A 17,787-nucleotide genomic window follows, 5' to 3' on the forward strand; every position below is an offset into this window, starting at 1 on the left:
AACATCTATCCCAGCCAATGCATACCTATTTGTATTCCGTCAATTATTAATCCAAACAGAACTACAATTTCCCTCAAGTCCCTTCCTTTTCAAAAAGAAGACATTCCAAGACAACTAATTAGCAAAGCTTTTGACGACTACTACTCCACCCACTGGAAAGACTGCCATATAATAGCAACTGATGCATCAAAAACCCAATATTCTACCGCAATAGGGATCCACAATTCTAGCTCAAACGAAAATATAAAGGGAAAAATTTCAAACATGAACTCCATCTTCACTGCTGAAGGGCTCGCTCTGTGGCTCGCTATTGTTCGTTTTGGAAACACAGGTCCAAAGATAGTATTCTGCTCCGACAGTTTGTCAGTCCTTTCTGCCCTCGAAAAAGCTAACAATAAGTCTCCTCACATCATCACGATGATTTCAAAAAGTATAGCCAATCACAATTCAATCGGTCATACACTCGAATTCGTTTGGACCCCTGCCCACGTGGGAATCAAAGCAAATGAAACTGCAGACAGACTGGCTAGCTTGGGACACGGGGAAAATATCATTCTCCACTGGATTGCCCCTGAAGACGTAATAAATAACCTGAAACAAAAGTACAGAGATAAAGCTACAACTTCCTGGAACAGATCTAAATACTATACCGGATACAGCCACTTAAATGGTCAAGGAAACAGCAATCACAATTTAACAAAAAATCGTTATGAAGATGTCCTGCTATCAAGAGCTCAGACCCGTACCACTCTCACTCAATTCAATCAGCACCGAATCAAACATAGTAACTCCCCTTTGTGCTTAACTTGCAATACTCCTGATACAGTAGACCATGCCATTCTAGTCTGCAATAAATATAACAAGGAAAGAAACAAAATTCGTGCCTATATGGGATGTGTCCCCTTGTCCTTTTCTCTTGTTTTCTCGGCTGCTCATGCTTCTCGCCGCTTGATGTCCCTTCTCATTGTTTTGCTCAAGGCTATTGATTCATAATTTCCTTTCCTTTGGTGTTCTCCTTGTCTTTCCTCTGGTTGGGGTTCAGCTTTGTTCCTTGTTTGCCTCTTTCTTGCCCTCTGCTCTCTGCCTCTCGTTTTTTAATTTTTGTCTTATTTTCTGAATATTGAACATTGTCCTTCCTTTTGTTTCAAGTAGAAACATGGAAATTTTGGAGTAATAGAGGTGAAGCCACTGTGTTAGAGTGAAGCATATACCTCAAAATAGAGAAGAAGAAGAAGAGGAAGAAGGATTTGGTAAATATTGTAAAATTCAAATTCACTTGTTTTTCTTAAATTTTACATTAAATCGTGGTTGCATAATGAACAGAGGTGTATTTGAAATGTACATGTATTTGAAAGCATTTAAATATAACTTTCCAGAATAGTTCATTAGTTAATTCATAATTTCTGTAGTGTGTAAAATGACAATAGACAATTACACAGGCCCGTCATTTTCACTGACGGTGACTGACGCTTCTAAGTATGTGTGCAATAATTTTTTGGAAGCTAAAGACTTTATTTTTGACTATAGCTTTGGGTGTCTTACTTTGGTGACTTTGGGTGAGAGGTTACAAAGACTCTTCTCCAGAATTTAATCAAAGCTGAAGTCTTCAAGGAAACGTTTAGGATGTCTTTGGTGGTAAGGAAGGCTCTTCCTGAAACTTGTGTCTTAAAAACGCAAATTTAGGCCATCTCTAGGAAATTTTAGATCATGGGGTCCTGAGGCTCTTTCCCGAAAATTTTATTAAAGTTGAAGGTTCGAAAACACTTTCAGGCTATGTTTGAGTGACACAGTGAAAGGAAGGAAGGAGTTCAGATCCCCCCCCCCCCTAACTTTTTGAAATGATAAAGCTCTAAAAACTGAATTTTAGACTTTGGCTACTTCAAAGGAAGATTCTATATGCTTTCCGCATTTTTTCTTTCCTGAATTTTAATCTTAAAAATGCAATTTCACATATTGATGTAAAGTGCAAGGGAGTTCTCTTCAAAGGAAAAATTCAGAAACAAGTCTTAAAATGCAAATTTTGGCCCATTTTAAAGTTGAGGAAAGGAGGGACCGTGTTCGGGGTTTCTATCCACACCCATTTAAAAAAAATTTCAGGTGGTTGGGGGGGGGGGGGGAGCAAAAGGTATATATTCAACACCATTTTTAGGAAAAAACATACAAAAGTTCATAAAGACATTGTTTCTAAAATTCAGAGGGGGAAGGGCAAGGGCGCCCATATGCAAAATTTAAAGGGGGGGGGGGGGGCTCAGATATTTTCCCTATGTTCAGTAAGTGGTTGTATTCATGTATTTCTGCCTTAGCCCTGGCTATAGGTTGGCTACTTCCTGAATATACCTTGCCTGCCTGCAATCTTCAAGTTGAACCGAACCATTGCTTCGGTCACTCGTCTGGTCAGTGCTAATTCTGTATTAGCTACCAGTTTGTTTGGCACTCTAGGCTTTGTTAAGAGTTTTTCCACCTCCAGCTCAGTCACTTTCCTATGCCGGGCTGATGAGTGCTAATAAGCACGAAACTGCAGTCCTCTGCTGGAATTGACTGAGCTGGCGGTGTATTTCATGTATTTTCCCTATGGTTTAGCAGGATATCTTCCCCATAGAAACCAATTTCAATACAGATTAGAATTACTAAAATTTGACATTTTTAATTACTTATTCATTCATTGCTGGAGAAGAAATGTTTTTACATATTTGCAGTACTAAAAGCTAGGAAGCTCCAATTTCAAAGGGGAGCTTGAGCCCCCACTTGCCCCCTATATGGGTATCCTTGGAAGGGGAGTCAACTGACCTCTCCTGATTGTCCAAATGACAAGTCTGGTTCTGCCCCAGAAATTTGGAAATTTTCTGAAATTGAAGTTTTAAAACAGCAACTTCTAACTATCTTTGGTGATGTTAGAGTTTGAGTCTTCCCAAAATGTTTTTGAAGTTAAAATCTTATAAACATAAAGGCGATCTTTGATGACGAAGAGAGTAAACCACCACTGATACGTACACCTACGAATAACTAGCACTGATAAATATTTGTTTCAAAAAGGTCTTGCAATTCTCAAAATACTTGTAAAATGGAAAAAAAAAAAAAAAAAAAAAAAAAAAAACAAGGTATCCTATACTAATTATTTAATCTGTTGAAATAGCTCCTAAAAAATTCAATTTTACTCTGTTGTTCATATTGTCCTTGATATTAATGTGCTCTTCTACACTGTAATGTTTGGGCTCAACTGCTCTAAACTTAATATTTTGGTGTTATGAAAACTACTATCAAAGCTTATGTACAATTGTTGTATTTGCACATAAGTTTTTTACCTTTATATGTTTGGATACTATAAAAAGTTCTTTTCCCAAGCATAAAAGACTTAATTCTAATGTACTTTCTTGGAAGTTTGCAAATTCTTCATTAAATGTGGGATAATTTCCCCCTGTTCAGGACATTCTTTAATTGATCATGACTGAAAAAAAAGGAGTAATTTGACTGATGTTTCTTTTTATAAAATTCACTTTTTGTAAATCTGGGCTCATTTTAGCATTAAATGTAGATTGTAAAAAAAATTAAATGTAGATATAGATTTATTACATATTGCTGGGTATAATTTGTTTAGACAAGATAGAGTAGGCAAAAGAGGTGGAGGGGTTTTATTTTATGGTTAGAGACAATTTCATTTGCAATTGGTCATAAGTGATAAACCTACTGATATTCATATGGTTTAGCTTGAGTTGGTGAGCAGTAAGGGCAAAAAATTGCGCTTTAGAAACATTTATAGGCCACCTAATTCAAGCAATGGACAAGATGAACAGATGTTTCATATCATTTGTGACCTGTCCAGTAAAGGATCCATCATCATAATGGGGGAGTTCAATTTCCTGGGTATTGATTCAAATAATTTTTCTCCTAGTAATAGCAGAGAAGAGGAATTTTTAAAAGTAATTGATGATTGTTTCTTAGATCAAGTTGTAACTCATGGGACTGGAGAGGAGGCGGTTTTGGATCTACTTTTCTGTGACGTAGGAAGTTCTGTTCAGGGGTTCTGTGCAGGGGATCATATTAGAGATAGTGATTATAACTGCATTAGGTTCTGGATTGAATTTGAAGTGTACAAAGTTGAAAATTTTGTTTGTGCCCAATTTCAGAAATACCGATTTTGTTGCACTTAGGCAGAGCTTAAAAGAGGTTTTTTTTTTGTCAGGATTGGAAAATAGTGACGTAGATCATCAGTGGACGGAATTGACGGAAAAATTGGCAAAAACGGTTGGGGATTATATTTCATTTTGGAGAAAAGGTGTTAGTACTAAAATTTGGCACATGTGGTTCTCTAGGGAGATTAAAGAAGTTCTAAATTATAAGCAAGCTGTTTTTCGTCAGTTTAAGGAAACTGGTCAGAGTGCAGATAGGCTCCAGTATTGGAAGGCAAGATGAAATTTTAATTATTTGGTACGGATTCGGAAAAGGGAATTGGAGCAAAGGCTAGCAGATAGCATTGATGGGAATCCTAAAAGATTTTTTTGCTTACGCTAACTCTGGGAAAGCTTGGAATAGTCAAATTGGGCCATTGGTTGATGAGCATGGAAATTTAATCCAAAACGATAGGGAGGGATATTGCAGATGTTCTTAATAACTTTTTTTCCAGTGTGTTTAACGATAACTGTATCTCAACAGTTGATACTAGCAAGACACAAAGCTATTATGCAGCTTGAGGATTTTGTGTTTTCCAGGTTCTATTTCATATGAAAAAATTTAAAGCAACTAAAGCTCCGGAACCAGATGATATTTATCCAAAATTTTAGTTGAATGTGCAGAGGAATTAGTGAATGTTATTTTAAATATTTTCAATGCTTCTTATAATTCAGGGACAGTGCCAGAGGACTGGAAACTGGTTAACATAATGACGCTCTTCAAGAAAGGGTCCAGTGGCGGATTGGTTCAAGAAATCGGCCCTGGCATAAAGGATGTCGCGGCCGCATAGCTCCTAATACTAATTTTTACCAAACGATTGGGGAAACGATATCCCTTAAATATGAAGAAATCATTCGTAAAAATTAAATACTTTTAAAAAAAAATAACGAAACGGATCCTTTCTGTGTTTTAATGGTGAGCAATTGATAAAAGATCAGCTAAATCTTGGATTGTAAAAAAAAGGGGGGGGGGCAGGGTAAATTAATCTATTTAAATATTTTTAAATGATTTGAGCTTCATTGATTATTTCCGTAATAACATCTTCTAACATAACTTTTGTTAGATTAAAAAGGTTATTAGGGAGGCGGGGTTGACACCTTAATTTTGTCAAACACATGCAGCAATACACAGAGAGAAAGAGAGTAGATTTATTTTCTTGCTTATGGGAGTCATTAAATTAAATATTAGCAATATAAACATAATTTTAAGTTTAACATTAGATCAGAAATAAGGGTCCGGGGGTATTTCCCCCGGAGTTTTTTTTAAATTGTAGTCTTAAAAACGCAATTTTAGATGATCTCTGGTGACGTAGGGAGAGCGGAAGTTCGAAGGCCCTCCTCTGGCAATTTTTTGGAAGTGAAACTTCAAAATTGGATTTTTATACGAGGGCTATCCAGAAAGTAGATTACGTTTTGGAATAAAAAATAAACAAAGTATAGGAAAAATTTTTTATTATATACAGATGAAAGCCACACTCAAATACTACTTTTCGACATAGTCACCATACAAATTAAGGCATTTATCGTAGCGATGTACGAGCTTGGAAATTCCTTCGTCGAAAAATTCGGCCGCCTGCGCCTTCAACCACTCCGTTACCTCTTCTTGCAGCTGTGCGTCGTCATCAAAACGCTGCATAGCCAGCCACTTCTTCATTGCTGGGAATAGGTGGAAGTCGCTCGGTGCCAGGTCGGGACTGTACGGTGGATGAGGAAACAACTCCCACTTAAAAGATTCAAGAACTTTACGAGTGACATTTGCCGTGTGGGGCCGGGCGTTGTCGTGAAACAACAAGATCTTAGAGCTCAACATTCCTCTGCGCTTGTTTTGAATTGCTCTTCTGAGTTTTTGGAGAGTTTGGCAATACCTTTGAGAGTTTATTGTAGTGCCTCTTTCCAGGAAGTCCACCAAAATCACACCTTTTCTGTCCCAAAAAACAGTCGCCATGATCTTCCTTGCTGACATTGTTTGCATGCATTTCTTGGGTTTTTGGGGAGAACTTGTGTGCCCCCACTGCATTGATTGCAATTTCGTTTCACAGTTCACGTGTTTCACCCATGTTTCGTCACCAGTAACGATGCGATCGAGTAAAAAGTCACCATCCTTATGGTAAGCGTCCAAAAAGTTCAACGCTGCAGCCATTCGCTGATTTTTGTGGTCCTCTGTCAAGATTTTTGGAATCCATCTTGCACAAAACTTGTGGTAACCAAGCTTTTCGCTGATGATTTCGTGCACCAAACTTCGCGAAATTTGTGGAAAACTTAAAGAAAGTTCCGTTATTGTGAAATTTCGATTTTCCCGGACTTTAGCATCGACTTTTTCGAGAAGTTCGGCGTTCACTATGCTGGGTCTCCCACTTCGATCTTCGTCGTGAACATTGGTTCGGCCATTTTTAAATCTTATGACCCACTGACGCACTCCACCTTCAGTGATAATGTTGTCCCCATACACTTCACAAAGCTGCCGATAGATTTCTATCGGTTTACAGTTTTTTGCAGTCAGAAACCTTATTACTGCGCGCACCTCGCAGCTCGCGGGATTTTCAATTAACGCAGACATTTCAAACCGTCACAGTATCTGAACGAACACAGCACGAACCTCTCACTAGCACGGCTAGATGCAGACTGAGCTGCGCAACGCTTTGACCCCAAGATGGCCGCGCTAGCCCCGCCCCTAGCGGACACAGATGAAAACGTAATCTACTTTCTGGATAGCCCTCGTATTATTCTCAATTATGTTAGGAAGATGACGTCCAGGAAATTTTCAACATCTTAGCTCTGAAAACGCGGTTTTAGAAGATTTTGAGCGATGTTAGTGAAAGGAGAGATTCGAGCAGCATCCACCAAGAATTTGCTTAAAATGAAGTCTTAAAAACGTGATTCTAAGCTTTCTTTGATAAAAACTAGGGCGTAGAAAGTTGAAAAACGAAACTTGAACTGGCCTCCTATGATTTTAGGAGGAGGAGTAATGGCGGGACTCTCCCTAGATTTTTTCCAAAATTGAAGCATTAAAACCCAGATTTCTAACAAGCTTTACTGATGATGACAAGGGGAGGGGGGGCTTTCCTTCAAATTTTTCAGTGCTGTAGATTCGGAAACGGTGTTTTAAATATCTTTCGTAATGTTAATAAAAAGAGAAGATCGATGGTAAACTTTCGAAACTAAATCCTGTCAACGCAACACTGTAGACGGCCTTTGGTGTTGTTATGCACATACATACACCTTAGAGACGCCCGTTACCTGCCACAATTAGAATTTGAATGTTACAAAACACAAGAAGTACAATACAATACATTAAAAATGCAGAATGATTATAATTATAAAGTTGCATGATAAATGGCATAAAAACCAAAAATTGGCACTAAATGAAAATAATTCTGTTAAACCAAACATGGAAAATGTGAATCACTATGTTCTCGGGGTAATGGGGGGGGGGACTGAAAACAAAACAGTTTATTAAATTTTAGAAACACCAGTAACTTTTTATTACATGAGTTCATAATTTAAATTAAAAAACCCTAAACAAGATAACCCCCTTTGGATAAGAATGAAAAGAGGGTGTGTATTAATTTATTCTCATGAGGATGAAAGAAAGCTGTGCGAAGACTTTCAGAAGGAAAAAGAGAGGGGTTATATTTAATGTGAAAAGATGAGGTTAGTGGAAGATATAAAGGCCTGGGTGTGTACCTGGGAGTCCATGACACCATGGCATGAACGTTTACTTGATACAGAATCTGAAAGTGAGAAACTAAGTACCTAGATAGGGAAATGATTATGGCCAGTTACAAAAACTGTTTGGTGTCTAGGTTTAGTTTGAGGTTTTAATTTAATTTTAGGGAATAGATCAAAAACTCTTCTGCCATGATAATGTTATGGGGGAAGGAAGATTCGGGGGTTCTCTCTTTTTTTTTTTTTGAGATTGAATATAAAATGGTAATTTTAGACAATCTTTGATGATGTTATGGGAAAATGTTCAAGGGACTTCCAAAATTTTTTCGACCCTGATTTCTGACACCCTTCAATGATGGGGAGGGGAAGTTTCTAGGTAGGTTGCACCAGAAACGCTCTCCTCGAAGTTTTTCGAAGCTGAAATCCCTATTACGCTGTTGTGGGCCATCTTTTACGATGTTAAACTAAGGGTGTTTTTCCTAGAAGTCCTAAAAGGCAAAGTTTTAAAAACGTACTTTAGGTTAGCTGTGGTGACTAAAAAAGGAAGACATAAGCTTTTGGATCCCCCCACCCCCTTTTGGCTACGCCCCAATCTTTATTTATCTATTTATTTTAAATACTGTTAAAAAAAGAATCACCATCCTACCGTTTTCTCTTTTGAAACCATTTAGACTTAGATTTTCCATAGTAAAATTTTCAATTGCCAGCCTGGTATTTTTATCTGCTTGAAATGCAAGCCATCTGCAACCGCAGGTAAAAAAAAAAAAAAAAAAAAAAAAAAAAACTTTTTTTGAACTGACCTGATGCTTTGGTGACCTTAAATAGCCTTAATGACCTTAGGCCTTTTTTCCACTCTACATTTTATTTTAATTTCATAATCTTCTTCACCTCTTGATAAAGTTTTGTCTCACATTCAAGCACTTAGAACACTGATGTGACTATTTATTTCAATATTTTCAATCTCTCTCGCTGCATTTTAATTTTTCTCCGAGATAAACCATATTTCGGGGGTCTGTGTAGTTTTCTCCACTTGAACTCTGATTTTCAGGATCATATTTTTTATTTAAAAAAAAATAGGAAAGGTAAATGGTAGAAAGGGTAAGTTTGTGGACGACCCCCGAGACCCATGTTTTTATTTTTTTTATTTCTTTTTTTTAATCTAATCACTTTCAAATTTAACTGTCTTAACTAAGGGTCTCTAAGGGTCTTAAACTGTGGATTTGAACCCTTCGAGGGATACTGAGGGAAACTGAATGCTTCATTTTTCGTAAAAAGTGTTAGAAACGCACATTTTGGAGGTCTTTACTTGAATAGTCTTAATAATATAGTATTTTGGATGCTCTAAATTGTGTTCTAAGATTGCATTTTATTTTAAAATTTTATTGAAAAATGTCACTTTTATTGCAATTGTTATGAATTACAATTCAAAACAATTGTTAATTGACATTTATAAGACTCGACGTTAAATCCCGGTTATCACAAATTTGCCATTTCAACTGCGCTTGCGCGCATGGGCGGATTTATGGGGGGTCAGAGGGGCGCAATGCCCCCCCAGTTTTGGGAGGACTTAATATAGTAACAACACATCTTCCAAAAATAAAAAATAAAAATCATTATTTTTTTGTTTTTGAACAGTTCAGAAGAGCATAGGTGGATTTATAGGGGGCAGGGGCAAAGGAGACAATGCCCCCCAGTTTTGGGAGGAGTTTATATAGTTACAACTTATCTTCCAAAACCTTATAACAAAAAAAATCATGATTTTTTCTTTTTTGAATAGGAAATTAAAGTTTATTTTTTCTTTTAAACTTAAAATAGCCGTTTCTTGCAAAGATTGAACACTACTGTACAAGTGTATAATCTACTACTCAATTTCAGAGGCTGGAAAGTGCAAATTATTGATAGGTTCTAAAATCCCTGAAAAGAATTGGCGCAGTATAGCCTACAAGGGCTCTTGAATGAAAAACCCAATCTAACCAATCAAACCTTGAAAATAATTAGACAAGTCTTTGAAACTCCTAAGCAAAGTGTGCTTCAATTTTATTTCTTATCAAGTGCATAAATTAAGAATTGTTCAAATGGGTAGTATGTTACTCTCTTGATACCTATTCTCTAAATCTGTGCACCATTTCTTTTAAAGTATTAACTTGCATCACAAAGCACTTTTAAAGCGTATATCTTTAAAAAAAATTATTTGCCTATTATTTCCAATTAACCCTTATAAGACTTCAAAATGTAGAATTTTATATCCATTTTAGATAATTTCCCACTTAAAAGGGAGCACTGCGTTACTCTCTTAATACCAGCCCCCTCTCTTTTAAGGTCAATTTAAAAAGGACAGCATGATTACACACAGTACTGAAAACGACACATAAAAAGTAAAGAATGACCTTACGCATCGCAGAAAACAGACAAAAACATGGGAGGGGGGGGGAGAATTAAAAATGTTGCTCCAAAAAAAAAAAATCCTGCCCCCCCAGGAACTCGGTCCTAAATCCGCCTATGCTTGCGCGCGGACTTGACTGATTTCAAAAGTCTTGCTAAAATTAATTACAAACATTTTAAATTTGTTAATAAATATGAGATGGCAACAGATAAAAATTAAAAATCACATAAAAATTAAAAATCACAAAACTTTCTCTGATTTAGTTTTTAGGCCTCGGTAAAGATTGATTTTTACGTCTTAAATATTTATTAATGGATTCGGAGTCTGGTTCTTCCATCAAACAAAGACTTTTTCATGGTCAAATTTGCCTGCATAATACTAAGCTGTTTACGCCTAATGTAAAATATCCCCAAAAGACGGATATCTGTAATCATATTCCAATCATCTTTGAAGTACACAACGTGTTTGACGTTTATCTTAAATAAATATTTCCAAATCAATAAATATTGAAGTGTCATTTTTCTCTTTACATTATAAAGATTATCAGTTATTCATATCCGTAGTTTCATATGATATATCACGAAATCGCTGTGAAAATATTATAATCGTATTCATTAATGTGTTTGTATTCTATCTCAGCCTAAATATAAACAGGCAACACGAAATCATAAAACAGAAATCTCAAAAAGTTAAGTCCGCGCACAAGCGCAGTTGAAATGGCAAATTTGTGATAACCGGGATTTAACGTCGAGTATTTATAAGTAAAGTAAATTTGAATTGTCATTCGTAACTGAAACTGACAATTGGACAAAAGTATTTAACTTTTTAATACTGCCAACGTTTTCCTGTTTTTTACTGCATTACTAAAATGAAATTGGCGGCCCCTTTTCTGAAAAACTGAGGTGGTGTAGCATCCCCCCACCCGGCCCCTTTGGCGCCGCCTTGCCCCCTCCACCCGTGGCGCGGGTTTGAGCCTATGCATTAAGAGGGATTAAAGCTAGAGAATTTACGTATTAGTATTTACATTTTGTCGTTTGTAGACAGGGCAAATGAGCGGCCCAAACATGACCGGCCCACCGGGCAAATGCCCGGTTGCCCACCGGCTGTATCCGCCACTGAAAGGGTCTAAAAGTAATGCTGGGAATATTAAAGACCTGTAAGTCTGACTTCAGTGATTTGTAAGATTTCCGAAACTTTGATCAAAATTAATATTATGAATTTCTTAGAGACAAATAGTCTGTTGACTAGTTTGCAGTACGAGTTCCGGAAATGTAAATTGTGTGCTACTAGTTTATTGCATTTCTACGACAAGGTTACCTTGACTTTAGATAACAAAAACTGTGTGGTTGCTGTTTATACTGATTTTCAAAAAGCTTTTGATAAGGTATCGCATGTTGCTCTTCTCAGCAAATTAGCTGATATAGGAATAGGAAGAAAAACTTTACTTTGGGTTAAAAATTGGTTGACAGGAAGGAAACAAAGAGTAGTTGTGAAGGAAAATCATTCCAAATGGAGTGATGTTTTAAGCAGGATTCCTCAGGGTTCAGTTTTAGGGCCTCTCTTGTTTATTCTTTTTATGAATGACATCAATGAGAATATTTCTGGAAGCATGAATTGTTTTGCTGATGATGTAAAAGTTATGGGGATTGTAGAAAATAGAGAATAGGTAAAACAACTTCAAGAGGATTTAGATTATATTACTAAGTGGGCAGATAAGTGGGGTGTTATGTATTTATGTTTGTAATCGTAATCGTATTTGTATGTGTAACTGTAACCGTAACTTGTTCACTGTAGTTAGTCAGTCCTTAAGAAAGTTCGAACGGCTTCGGCCGCGTGTGTGTGTACGTGTTAATAAATGTATCGTAATGTACTTGCAAGCCTTGATCATTCGTCTGCTGCTAATGGATAGTGCTACACGCAATACACCCCGTACACAAAAATTTTGGCGACGAGGACCGGATGATGAATCATCGCGGAATCAGCAGAACGAACTTTGTGTTCTTTGTGAACAAAATTGAAACTGACGCCGATGCAATTCTACATGTTTTGTAAGTTGTTTTCGCCTATATCAAGACCAATTGCAAGTATTAAAAGCATTTACGAGTGTTAATTTTTAAAATTGTGTGCAAAATTTTCGCCATCATGTCTACTATCGGAACTCTGGAACATTTTGACGTATCGAAACCTTTGTCGTGGGACTCTTACTACGAAAGATTGGAATGTTTCTTTGAAGCAAATTCTATTGAAAAAGATGAACAAAAACATGCTGTTTTTTTAAGCGTTTGTGGTCCTGACACATACTCTGTAATACGTTCTTTGGTATCACCGAGCGTTCCAACGAGTATCAAGTTCCCAGATTTGATAACTGTTAAAGCTCATTTTTCGCCCAAACCATCCGAAATATTTCAGCGATATTTGTTTTATCGTAGGAAACAACAAAACGAAGAAACAATTTCTTCATTTGTTTCTGAATTAAGAAGATTGGCAGAACATTGCAATTTCGGAGCATCGCTAGAAGTAATGTTAAGAGATAGACTGGTTTGTGGAATTAAAGATGAAAATCTACAACGAAGATTACGCTCTGAAACTTCTCTAACGTTTTCGTATGCCCTGGATAAAGCAATTGCAGCGGAAACTGCTAGTAGAAACGTTAAAGAAATACGAAATTCTGATTCTTTATCCGTGAAACCGATTCAAGTCGGGAATAACAACTCAACTCACAAGTGGAATCAGAAACAGAATGTAAACAAAGATCGTTCAAAATCTAAGAACTGTTCTGGCTGTGGGGGCAATCACCCTAGAATACAGTGTAAATTTAAAGATGCTGAATGCCATGTCTGTAAGAGGAAAGGACATATTGCAAGGGTATGTAGAAGTAAATCTAATAATTTTCCAAATAATAAGCAAGTGTTTAAGAAAAATTTTAACACTAATTCTGCAAATTTAATCAACACTGTTCCTGATGTTGAGTCTCTGCAGTTAAAATATTTATGTGTAAACAATGTTAACTGTTCAAAATTGAAAGCTACTGTTCATATAAATGAATCGCCAGTTATTATGGAAGTAGACTCTGGTGCTAAAGTTACAATTATTGATAGTTTTACATTTAAAGAACTGTTCCCTACTAATCCTCCGAGATTAGAAAATTGTCCTTACATAATTAGAGATTACAATAAGAATGCTGTCAAAATTTTAGGACAATGTGACGTTGACGTGCATTATTCATCTTTCAAAGGAAAACTTCCAATTTTAATTGCTAAGGAGCCTAGAGAAAGCTTGCTAGGCACAAATTGGTTTGAGCCATTAGGAACATGTTTAACTGGAGTTCATAGGATCAGTAACTTAACTCTGGACAGTGTGGTGGAAGAATTTTCAGACGTTTTCAAAGATGAGTTAGGGACTTACAAAGGTGCACCTATAACACTCAAATTAGATCCAACCTTTCGTCCAATCCAATTAAAAGCTAGAACGGTGCCATATGCACTAAAACAAAAAATCGAGAAGGAATTGCAACGGTTGCAAGAACAAGGGGCAATTGAGCCGGTGGATTATGCAGAATGGACAACTCCTGTGGTCCCGATTCTAAAATCCAATGGAGAAATTCGACTTTGCGGTGATTATAAATGCACATTAAACAGAGCTTTGGGTCAATACCCATATCCAGTTCCTGCTGTGAGTCAAGTGTTAGCTGAACTTGCAGGTAGTCGTTATTTCATCAAACTAGATCTTTCGCAAGCTTACCTACAACTCACCGTTGATGAAGACAGTGCTATGGCCCAGACAATAGTAACTCACAAGGGTGCATTTAAATGTAAACGCTTGCAATTTGGAATATCTTCTGCTCCCGGAATTTTTCAACAGTTCATTGAAAGGCTGTTATCGAGTATTCCAGGCGTGCTGCCGTATTTTGATGATGTTTTAATAAAAGGATCAACTATGGAAGAACTGACAGAAAGATTCAGGCAAGTTTTAAAGAAGTTTTCAGAATCTGGCTTAAGACTCAACAAAGAAATGTGCATCATCGGAGCTTCAAGTATTCAATATTTAGGATTTCACATTGATAAAGATGGAATTAAGCCAACCAAAGACAAGGTTGATGCTATTCGCAATGCTCCAACTCCCAAGTCCAAGGAAGAACTTCAAGCATTTTTAGGACTTTTAAACTTTTATCATGTGTTTTTGAAAAACAAGGCTGACATAGCCGAACCACTTCATCGTCTCTTAGACAAGGATGCTCACTGGACGTGGACAAACACTCATCAGTCTGCATTCGAAAAGGTAAAGCGACTCTTGTCGGCGGAAACTCTACTTACTCATTTTGACGAAAAGAAGCCCATCATTTTAACTTGTGACACATCTCAGTTTGGAATCGGAGCAGTGTTAAGTCATCAACTAGAAGATGGCACTGAAGCTCCAATAGCATATTATTCACGAACAATGAATAAAACAGAACATCGATATGCACAAATCGACAAAGAAGCATTGGCTATTATTCAAGGTGTAAAGAAGTTCTATAACTTCTTATTTGGACAGAAATTTGAAATTCGCAGCGATCACAAACCGTTGCTAGGACTTTTAGCTCCGAACAAACCTATACCTTCAATGCTCTCACCAAGAATGCAGAGATGGTCGATCATGTTAAGTTCATATGATTACAATTTAGTCTATAAACCAGGAAAGGAAATAACCAACGCTGACGGTCTAAGTCGCCTTCCACAGCCAATGTCGCCCAATGAAGAAAATTCTCCAATGGAAATTTTGTTGTTGGAAGCTTTGAAGAAGCCGCTTTTGAAATGTGCCGATTTAGCTCGTCTTACAGCCCTAGATCCCATATTATCTCGAGTTCTCAACTGGACATGGAGGGGATGGCCCAAACAAAATCCCGATAAGGTATTTGAACCGTTTTACACAAGAAAGTTAGAACTGTCTGTACACAAAGGTTGCTTGCTATGGGGAGCAAGGGTAATTATTCCAAAAAAAGCTCAAGCTGACCTGTTGGGAATATTACATAATACTCATCAGGGTATTGTTAAAACTAAAGCTCTTGCTAGAAGCTATGTCTGGTGGCCTGGCATCGACAAAGATGTAGAAAAGGTGGTCAACTCATGTGAAACGTGTCAACAGACAAGAAATGTACCTCCAAAAACGGTTATTCCATGGGAAAACACAAAGACTCCATGGGCTCGAATCCACATCGACCATGCGGGTCCATTTCAAAATTCGTTATTTCTTATTGTTGTTGACTCATTTTCTAAGTGGTTGGAAGTAGTGCGGGTTCCTTCCACCGAGTCCGCCGCAACGATAAATGCATTAAGAAAATTATTTGCTACTCACGGTATACCCAATATACTAGTCTCGGATAATGGTCCATCCTTCACTTCTGAAGCATTTCAAGATTTTTTGGTTAGGAATGGTATTAAATTTGTTCCTACTGCACCGCATCATCCATCTTCAAATGGACAGGCGGAACGCATGCTGCAGACGACTAAGAATGCCTTAAAGAGAATTATTACAGGAAATTGGGAATACAGACTTGCAGCATTCTTACTTTCTCAACACGCGACACCAAATTCTACTACAGGCGTGTCTCCTGCAGAGCTGCTGATGAATCGAAGATTAAAAACATGTCTTGACAAATTGCATCCTGACTTATCAGAAGCCATTAACACTAAACAAGAACGGGACAACTTAAATAATCGCACAAGGGTAAAAATGTTCGCTCCCTTAGAAGCTGTTTATGCACTAGGATTCCCTCCTCATCGGAAGTGGGTTCCTGCTACAATTACAGAAGTTCTTGGTATGACTACATACCTAGTACAAACGGATGAGGGCATGGTCTGGCGAAGACACGATCAACTAAGGAGCCGGATTGTTCCGACTTCTCAGTCCGATATTTCTGATAATTCCGATGAAATCTACTCGGATATTCTACAGAGATCACCAGTGCGAGCTCAATCTTCAGGTTCTTCTCAGGACTCTCCTACATTGTCTGATGATTTGCCTTTAGTAGGTGACGTCGACAACGGCCCAGTTCAGTCTTCGACTAATGATGATCCTGGCGCAGTGACTGTAAGCGGCCCCAGTCCTGGGCCACAGTCTCAGAGGCCTGTTAGGAACAGGCATCCACCAGAATGGTTTAAAGACTATAAAACTTAGGGGGGAGGAATGTTATGTATTTATATTTGTAATCGTAATCGTATTTGTATGTGTAACTGTAACCGTAACTTGTTCACTGTAGTTAGTCAGTCCTTAAGAAAGTTCGAACGGCTTCGGCCGCGTGTGTGTGTACGTGTTAATAAATGTATCGTAATGTACTTGCAAGCCTTGATCATTCGTCTGCTGCTAATGGATAGTGCTACACGCAATACACCCCGTACACAAAATGGGGTATGGCAGTTCATGTAGGGAAATGTCAAGTGCTACACTTTGGTCATGGAAATAAGCGTACCAGTTACCATTTACAGGGTTCAATCATTAGTCAGGCAGAAAATGTTATTGATCTGGGTATCTTAATAAATCACAGGACAACAAGTTTAGTCAACAGTGCAGCATTGCAAGTATCAAAGCAGAATGCTTGGGTTTATCAATAGATCTATTTCAAACAAATCTAAGAAGGTTCTTCTGTCTTTATAAGAGTTTAGTAAGACCGCATTTTTGGAGTATGCTGCTCAGTTTTGATTACCTTATCTGAGGAAAGATATTTGTGTATTGGAAAGGGTTCAAAGAAGAGTAACTGGACTAGTAAGAGAACTTTCAGATTTAGATTATGATGCCGACTTAATAGGCTTAATATGTATAGCCTGGAGCAAAGGAGGATCAGAGGGAACTTGATTCAGTTGTTTAAATTTATCAAAATGAATGATGTTAATGGATTAAATTTTTGCACCGAAAATCGGACGAGGGGTCAGTTTTAAGCTATTCAAATCTCAGTCTAACCTGGAAATAAGAAAAAACTACTACTTTAGTAGGGTTGTGGGCACTTGGAACAACTTACCCGAAGAGGTGGTAATGAGCAAGGGGGTGGATAGCTTTAAGAGGGCCATTGATCTTCATTTGGGACTAATAAATTGACTAGGACCTGCCTATCTGAGCCAAGAGCCTGTTGCTGGTCATCGTGTTTGTATTAACCTGAACTCAAAATCTATTTAGACTAGAATTTGCAGGGTTTTGGACATGACACAGGGGGAAGATTATTTTGGGAGAAAATTATATGGATTTGATTTTTCGATGCTAGCAAGGATGATTAACTTTAGATAAACTCTTTTACTTACCTTTTTTTTTTCTTTAGATGTCTACATTTTGAAAAATGCAATCTTTTAACATCCGATATGAGAATCATATATTGTTAGCATAAATTCCAAAATGCGTTTCTTTCAACTACCAAATTTAGAAAATAATACCTATTCAGAAGGTGTCAATATACCTGTCAACTCTTGAGATCTCAACTTCACTTAACTAGATTTTCTGCTTACTTCAAAGTTTTTGGATAATCTCGAATTGCTATGGTACAGCTAAGTAGATCTTTAATTGAAGAAGTTTGACTGATCGCAAATTTTTGAGTCATAGCTTCTA

General features: G+C 37.3%; 1 protein-coding gene across 1 annotated transcript; it reads left to right on the forward strand.

Moving 5' to 3' along the window:
- The first annotated feature begins 13,272 nt into the window (after positions 1-13,272).
- On the forward strand, positions 13,273-16,371 carry LOC129232984 (uncharacterized protein K02A2.6-like). The gene has a single exon (XM_054867067.1). The coding sequence runs from the start codon at positions 13,273-13,275 to the stop codon at positions 16,369-16,371; it is 3,099 nt and encodes a 1,032-aa protein (XP_054723042.1).
- The last annotated feature ends 1,416 nt before the right edge of the window (positions 16,372-17,787 follow it).

Source organism: Uloborus diversus, unplaced genomic scaffold (assembly GCF_026930045.1).
Source record: "Uloborus diversus isolate 005 unplaced genomic scaffold, Udiv.v.3.1 scaffold_1447, whole genome shotgun sequence".
Taxonomy (NCBI): Eukaryota; Metazoa; Arthropoda; class Arachnida; order Araneae; family Uloboridae; genus Uloborus; species Uloborus diversus.